Genomic DNA, 7,766 nt, shown 5'->3' on the forward strand with positions numbered 1-7,766 from the left:
CCTGGTGGCGCTGAAGCTGCTGCGTGTGTCTGTGTGTCCGGCCTCCCAGGGCCCGAGGCAAGTTCTGGGCCTTTCTTGGAACTACCTCTGTTCTGCGCTTGCTGGCCTGCGGGTTGCCAGCTTGCTTTTCCTTAATCCTCGTCTCTGTAATCGTGCCTTTGAGGATTCAGCAAGGACTGGAGGGGGCCGGGAAGGGTGAGCGCGCCTCTCCAGCCGAAGGCTCCTCAGCGCCGGGGGGCCACAGTAGCAGCTGGAAGTTCTGGGTGTTCCTGGGAGGGAGTGGCCTGTCATCCCAGAGGCCAGGGAGAGGGCGCCACTACCGCCCCATCAGCCTCCCCGCCCCCGCCTCACCTGGCCCCGAGGGCCCGCAGCCGCCCGGTCCTCTCCCGGAGCCCTCGCTGCAGCTGCTCCCGCAGGGCGCGCCGCCGCCCCGCCGCGTCCTCCTGGGGCGGGCGCAGCGCTGAGGCCCCGGCCGCCCACCCCGCGGGCCGGAGGGAGCCGGCAGGGGGCAGCACCCGGGCAGACGCGCCCCCCCGCCCTCTTTCGGCGTCCGCGCCGCTGCGCGGGGCTCGCGCTCGGAAGGGACCCGGGAGGCGCCCCGCCCCCGCCCGGGCAGGATCGCCGCCGCCCCGCCGCCTTCTCCCGGGAGGCTTGCCTGTGGCGGGAGCTGGGCCGGGCTGGGTGGGGGCCCCAGAGGGTGCACCCGGCACTGGCGGTTCCTGGCGAGGCGGAGGCGTTCCAAGACCTGCGGGAGGCGGCGGTCAGCGGCCGGCCGGCCCTCGTGCCCCTCGTGCCCCTCGTGCCCCCGTGCCCCCGGCCCGGCGCGGCGCGGCGCGGCGCGGGTGCGCACCCGGAGCCGCTGCTGCTCGCGGTCCTGCCGCCGCCGGCGCCTGGCCGCGCGGTGCAGCTCCAGCAGCCGCTGCAGAGCCGTCTCCTGCTGCGCCGCGCTCACGCCCGCCGACGCCTGCTCCCCGCCCGGGAGCCCAGGCCACGCGGCCTTTGGGGCCTCGGGGGCCTCGGCGCCGCCCCTCCGCGCCCCGACGGTGCCCGGGAGCCTAGCGGAGCCGCCGGGCACCTGCTCCGCCGGGCCCGGGCTTCCTTCCGGGTCCTGAAGCCCGTGCGGCTCACGCACCAGCCCCGGGCGCCCCGGGAGAGCGGCGGGCTGCTCCCGCTGCCCCGAGCGCCCAGTGCCTGGGGCTGCTAGCGGCTCGGCCCCTGGGCCTGGGAGCGGCGGCCCGGCCGGGAGCCTCGGGCGTGGAAGGGGAGGCCGCGCCCCCTGCCGGGCGGCCCTCTGCTCTCCTGCGGCCGGTGCGGACGCCCGGCTCTGGCCGTCAGTTTCGTCCTGCGGCAGCTGGGTGGTCCTTTCCCCGGAGCCAGGGCTCTCCCTTCCCCCAGGCTGCGGCATCTGTTCTCCCAGGGGCCTGCAGAAATCCCCAGAAATCCCCAGGGAGCCGCCTTCCGCCGGGGGCTGTGGAGGCGCCTCTCCCTGAGGCACCTCCCAGGCTTGTGAGAGGCAGCCGGGGGAAGTTTGAGGGCTCTTCCCTTCCCGGCCCTGAGGAGTCTCCTTCCTCGGCTCCCGGAGGACCTCTTTTCTCTGCCCCTCAGGGCTGTTTCCTCTTTGACGTTGAGGAGACTCTCTCCTCTCACCCTCGGGAGCCTGCCCCCTGGGATCCACAGAGACTTCCTCCCTCAGAGCCTGAGTAGCCTCCCCCCTCTGGCCCTGCTGTATCTTCTCTGTGGGTCTCTTAGGAACTTCCTTGCTCTCCCCCCTGCGGACCTCCCCCCTCTGAACCCCGGGGCGCTCTTTCTGCTCTTGAGGAGCCTCCTCTCTCTGCCTCTGAGGAATCCCTAGCCTCAGCAGTTTCTGAAGTTCTGCTCTCTCCTGGCCCAGGCTCCAGCTCAGCCCCTCGGGGGGATCGTGGGGTTCTGACAGGCCCTGGGAGGGCAGGCCTGAGGGCCTCGGGGCTCCCTGAGCGAGCTTCCTCCCCCATAGGCTAGTGGATGGCCTCTGGGTTGTAGGTGCTGCTTGTCTCCTCTCTTCCCTCTGGGCCAAGTCCTGGGAAGGAAGAGCATTTGGGCCCAGGCTTGTGAGGGAATCCCCACGCCAGGGCCACTTTCCCCAAGGGACCCTGGGGACCTCAGTGGCTGTCCCAGTGGACCTCATTTCCATTACAGCCCTTGCCCGATTCCTGAACCCGGTAGGCCTACTTTATGTAGTGTAAAAGGTGCTTCAGTGAGGGTCCCTTCGTCCCCCTGGCTATAGGAGGTGACATCACCTCCCGCTAGGAGCCTCCTCCCTGGCAGACCCCACCCCTGCTATCCCCAATCTGAGAGGGCCTTTGCCCAGAACACTTTGACTCTTTCACCTTGAACTCAGAGCCTCCTAGATCCCCAAAGCTACTGCCGGTGGTGGGGTTCAGCTCTTGTAAGCAACCTGAGGGAGAAAGACCGATGTCAGGAACCCTCGCTCATGTCCCAACCCCTCACACACATTCCACCTGAATTAGAAGCAAGAAGCCTAGGGAGTCCCCAGCACATAAGTGGAAGGGGACACCCCGAGGACTGATGTTTGACCTTCAAGGCTGTCACAGTTCGTCAGTCCACCTTTATTCAGACCACTTGCCATGTGCCGACCACACCGTCCTCATCCTCCCAGCCAAGGCAGAGGACTTCAGAGGAAGCTGCACAGCCTCGTCCTCAAAACCACCAGGGGATGCCTGGGGGCAGGAAGGGTCTATTGGCCAACCTTGTCAGTCCCTTATAAGGACACCCCACTTCCTCCTGGTGGACCCATCTAGGCCCGTAAAGAAACCCATCGTATGCACCTTATTTTACTGTTACTAAGAAAAATCCTCCTTAGGTCTTTCTTGGATGCTGACAGTAAAATCAAACGAAACTCAAGAAATGCAGTTTCAGGCTGGAGCTGGCCCTAGAAACTGCAAGCTTCATAATTGACAAAAGAAATCTAAAAAAAGAAATGAAATGTCTCTGCTCCCTTGCAGCTGTGGAGGAAGGAGAGTCATTCTGCATCCATAAAACTAGTTAAAAGAACTTGATTTCGTAAGACCCTAAATGGAGAACTTTCACAACAACATCCATCTTTATGTAATGTGGCTGTGTGAATATTCACAACAGTAACCGAAGGGGTGTGTTCTTTGTGAAAATGTCTTTTGAACAAAGGAGTCTGATAAGACTTCCAAGCCTTTAGAAATGATTGCCCTCAACAGTGAACATAACATAACCCGCAAGCCCTGTCCCCTCACGATTCTGATCTGTTGTCTTACTGGATAACTTACTTCTCTGGTTATAATGTAACTGATACCTCTGTATTCCCAAGAGATCTTTTACTTGTAAACATTTCTGCCAGTCCGAAAAACAAGCATTGGCTCTTTGCTTTTCCCTCACGTGCATGACGAACAATTGGAGGCTTACGGCTCAACTAGGTTTATTTAACAAATAATTTGAGAGTCTCTTTCATTTAAATTAATAGGCCCAGGGTTCACAGCATCTATCCCATGGAATTCTACTTGCCTGTTTATGATCACGCTGTCACTAAGCTGTGATCTCCTCAGTGACAGGGACCAAGTATTGGGGCCAAGTCTGTCTTGTGCTCTGTATGTTCCCAGTGCCCGGCGTGAGGGGGGCAAATAGGTGACAGGTGCTGCTGTTCCAGTCCCTCCTCCCTGGGCCACCGCGCACAGTCATTCCCAGCACTCCCTCCCTGAGCCCTAGTTTAGTTTCAGAATCCTGGACCCAGTGCCTGAGACAGCTGGTACCCAACAGGTGGAACTGGGACATAAAATAAAACCTACTTCTTGTCCCTGGGTGCCCCTTGGTGCCCAAAAAAAGTATGAGATGAAGAATAAGTGAGAAGAGGACTGGAATCCTGGCATTTGGGATGAGGGCTTCCCCCCTCCTCCCGATCTAGTCTGGCCACCCAGCCAGGGTGTCAGCATACCGCATGTGGGCCCTGCAGGCGTAGCAGGGCTCTTCCACCTTGGGTCTCGGTCACTCCTGGCTTCATCCAGATCTGGGGCTGATGATGGGTCTACAGCCTGCCCCCTGCAGGAGTCAAAGGTTGCCTCAGTATCACCTCTTGCAGCCCATGGGCTCTGGAAGGGGGAGGCAGCCTGTCTGCCAGTCTCCCCACCCCAATGCCTGAGCCCAGTCCAGGGTGGCCTCTCCCAGCCCCTGCACGCAGCACCCTGGATCCCAGGAGCTGGAACTTGGGAGTCACCCTTTCCAGGGGCTGTGGGGAACCACATATGGGTACAACTGAGAACGCCAAGAGGAGCCTTGGGCATAAGGAAGAGGTACTAAGCAGGACGGTGGAAGGAGATGGGAAAAAGGTCCAGTGCTTGGCCCTTTTGTGTGGCAGTACAAAATGGACAGAATTTCCTGGAAGAAAGACTCACCCTTCTGGAAGCTGACGGTTCTGGCTGAGAGAGTCCCCAGCCCGGGCCAATGGGCACAGCCTGGAACTCTGGAAAATTAGAAGGTGCCCTAGTCCACAGGGCATCATCCCCCAGTGTGGTGAGCAGCCTTTAAGATGGCCCCCAATCATCCTCCTCCTGGTATCCATGCTCACGTATGACCCTGCTCTCTTCCTCTCCTTGTGAGGAAATGGATCGCTCTTGCCCATTCGAGCCTTCAGATGAGACTGCAGTTCTGGCCAACAATGTCAGCTGGACCCTCCCTTAGCGGTCACCACTCACCCCCTCTTGCTACAGCTGAGGATGCCTCAGCTCTCAGAGAGGGCTGCGAACCTGCCCAAAGTGCCTCGGACGATTGGTGATTGAGACGGGACTGGGAGACACAGTCCCCCTCACCATAGCACACTCCCTCCTAGAGGCGCCAGCCCAGCCACCAGCCCTGGGGGGAGGGGTCCGTGGACCCTGGACATCAGTGCCTCTGCCCTCAGGAGCCATGCCAGGCTTGCTTTCTTCCCATGTTGCAGCCATGCTTAAAGCCTTCGAGGGGCACCTGGGTGGCTCAGTCGTTAAGCGTCTGCCTTCAGCTCAGGGCGTGATCCCGGTGTTATGGGATCGAGCCCCACATCAGGCTCCTCTGCTGGGAACCTGCTTCTTCCTCTCCCACTCCCCCTGCTTGTGTTCCCCTCTCTTGCTGGCTGTCTCTCTCTCTGTCAAATAAATAAATAAAATCTTTAAAAAAAATTCACCAAATAAATAAATAAATAAAAATAAAGCCTTCGAGATGTCCCCATGCCATTGATTTGACCAAGATCGTCATTACTCGCGGAACGGTAACAGCAGCCTGTATGTAATGAGCAGGTCCCGTGCGCCAGGCACCAGGCTAAACCCTTTACAGGGGTGAGTTCACCAGTGCTCCCTTTGAGTAAGATCGATTATCTTCCCCATTTTGCAGTTGAGGGAACAGAGGCTTACGGTCCCCAGCGAGCATCAGAACAGAGACAGAACCCAGGCCCACCTGGGTCCGAAGCCCATACTCCTTCCGCTTCCCTTGCCACCACCGTCACCCCGACGTCACATGGACCGCCCTTGCCTTCAGCCAAGCCCCTGCTCACCCAGGTGGTCAGCTGCTCAGGGCCCCTGCCCGTCCTACCATGGGGCTGGCCGCGCTGGCTCCATGCACACTGGGCCTGGTCCCTCAGACCGCAGCACTGGGCCCAGGGGGGCCAGAAGAGCCTCAGCCCTGCCCCAGTCAGCAGCTCCAAGTCCCACAGGAGCTACAGAAAGATGGGGTGTCAGGGCATGAAGGGGTGACCACTCTGCCCTCTGCCATGCCCTTCAGCCAGCCCCTACCTGCTCCTGGGCCCGCCGGCTCCGCTCCATCTCCAGCAACACAGCGGGCAGCTCCAGTCCTGAGCGACAGGCCCGACTCTCTTGCACCTGAGGGGATGAGATGGAGTCAGGCCTTGACCTTGCCCTTCCGTAGCATTGCCCTACCTCCCTCACCTGCCGCAGCGCAGCCTGGAGCTGGCCCAGGCCTGCAGGGCATCCAAAGAGGTGCTGGTAGAGGGCCAGGGCCTGCCTGTGGCTACAGGGGAGCCCTGGGCCCCCAGGTGTGGCTGTCTGCTCCATGGCGAGGGGGAGCCAGAGCAGACGCCCCCTCCCTCCTCTCCTCTGCTGCTGGAGCTGGGAGAGGGGAGGACCAGGAATGAAGAGGAGACAAAGGCTCCCCGGCTCAATAATGCAGGGATCTGCTATCTGAGCTAGGGCCTGGACCCCAGCCAAGCCTCGGAGAGACTCGGCCTGCCTCTGACCTGGGTTTCTTGGCTGTGGGGGGCAGGAGTGTAGGGCGAGGACCGGGGCCACGCTAGCGCTGTGTGCGTATGCTTGTCCGCAAGCCTGAGAGCAAGTGTTTTGTGTGCACGTAGGACGCTGTCAATGCCATTATGAACGCATGACACGTGCCCCAAGCGGGCAGCAGCCCCCAACGCTCACTGACTGTGTGCCAGGACGCAAAATGCTCCACACGTGTGACCCGTCCCTGACGCAAGTCCGTGAGGGCGTGCTAGCATCCTCGGTCCAGTGCTGCAGACAGCAGGCGGCCCTAGGGAGGTCAGCAGCCCCAGCTCATGTGGGGCAGTGTCTCCCTCACCTGGAGGCAAGTGGCCGTGATGAATGGGCTGGTGGGGGGCACGAGGAGCCCCCGCAGGCAGGACCAGGGCCAGCACTTCCCAGGTGCCTGCTCCACGCTGCCCACGTGCAAAGTGCTGGCCCCAGGTCACTCTGTTTACTCGTCGCCACACCCGAGATACAGCAGGTGAGGGCATGGTTTGTGTTGGTTATGACGAGGGCAGGGACGGGCGCACGAGCTGGTCTGGCGTTCCCACATTCCCACATTCCCTGCTGTCTGGAGCAGCCCCGTGGGCCTGCTGCTTCGTAACTGCTCCCCGAGAGCACAGCCGACTCTGCTCCATGGGCCACAGCGCAAGTGGGCTGAGCGAGCTGTCTTCGGGTCAGCCCCACACTCCCTTCACTCCTGCCGCAAGGTTAGGGAGCTAGCTGTGAGAATGCAGTACCCCCTCATCTTTTACCCAAGGCCCCTACAACACCAAGGTCACAGCCAATAGCAAAAACAGAGTCCTTTTTGCAAAGAGACTCTTCAAAGAAATAGACTTTTTTCCTATTTCCGAACCCATGTTCTTTCCCCTACAAGGAAGTCCCCTGCTCACATGTCCATCCAGGGTTGGCGTGGCTGTGAACGCACACATGGGCCCGTCTGTGTGCCACACATGTTTACCTGGGATTCTGAGGGGGGGTATGTGCGTGTGTGTATGTGTGCATGTGTGTGCACACGTGTATGTGTTCGTATGTGTGCAAGTGTGTGCACGTGTGCAAGTGTGTGTGTGTGTATCCATATTTCATCATGGTCTATTGTGTCTCCTGTTCCCCACCCCAGGCACAGACTCCCTGTCACCAGCTCTTAGAGCGGCCCTGGAGGCGCCTAGCACTTGGTATCCCCCAAGTCAAGGGGAAAGGGAATGCCGTGCGGGGGCTGAGCCCCTTTTCTGTGCTCCTCAGCCGCCACAGGATTCCACATAAACCACAGAGGGACGAACATGGGGACCGTGGGCCATGCTTGCAACATAGTGTGAGCACAGAGCTGTGATAAAGACACCTAGGTGCTCCTTCTGTCCAGTGCAGGGTTTCCCAGGCGACCCCAGGTAGGGCAGGTGGGGGCAGCCCAGGCAGGTGCAAGAAATGAGCAAGATGCAGGGCTCAGCTCCCATGGCTGCCACCTCTCAGGTTCCGGGGACATGGGCCACTGAACCCCATGTT

General features: G+C 60.6%; 1 protein-coding gene across 1 annotated transcript; it reads right to left on the reverse strand.

Annotated features, from left to right (window-relative positions):
• Positions 1–77: 77 nt before the first annotated feature.
• Positions 78–7,728, reverse strand: LOC113263961 (collagen alpha-1(III) chain-like). The gene is made up of 8 exons (XM_026510795.4): positions 5,784–7,728; positions 5,546–5,707; positions 4,416–4,483; positions 3,959–4,062; positions 2,367–2,434; positions 851–2,056; positions 352–745; positions 78–269 (listed from the first exon to the last, which is right to left on the reverse strand). Exons 1-8 carry the CDS (start codon positions 6,060–6,062, stop codon positions 82–84), a joined length of 2,469 nt encoding a protein of 822 aa, XP_026366580.3. The 5' UTR covers positions 6,063–7,728; the 3' UTR covers positions 78–81.
• Between the last annotated feature and the right edge of the window lie 38 nt (positions 7,729–7,766).

Source organism: Ursus arctos, unplaced genomic scaffold (assembly GCF_023065955.2).
Source record: "Ursus arctos isolate Adak ecotype North America unplaced genomic scaffold, UrsArc2.0 scaffold_3, whole genome shotgun sequence".
In the NCBI taxonomy this organism is placed as follows: Eukaryota; Metazoa; Chordata; class Mammalia; order Carnivora; family Ursidae; genus Ursus; species Ursus arctos.

Bases quoted from the DNA above. Each gene is read 5' to 3' on its own strand.
- LOC113263961 (XM_026510795.4), bottom strand. From the start codon at position 6,062: ATGGAGCAGACAGCCACACCTGGGGGCCCAGGGCTCCCCTGTAGCCAC. The intron at 4,484-5,545 runs GTGAGCAGGGGC...CTAATTTTCCAG, and splicing joins CTGAGCAGCTGACCACCTGG to AGTTCCAGGCTGTGCCCATT. The intron at 2,435-3,958 runs GTATGCTGACAC...TTTCTCCCTCAG, and splicing joins GCCTGCAGGGCCCACATGCG to GTTGCTTACAAGAGCTGAAC.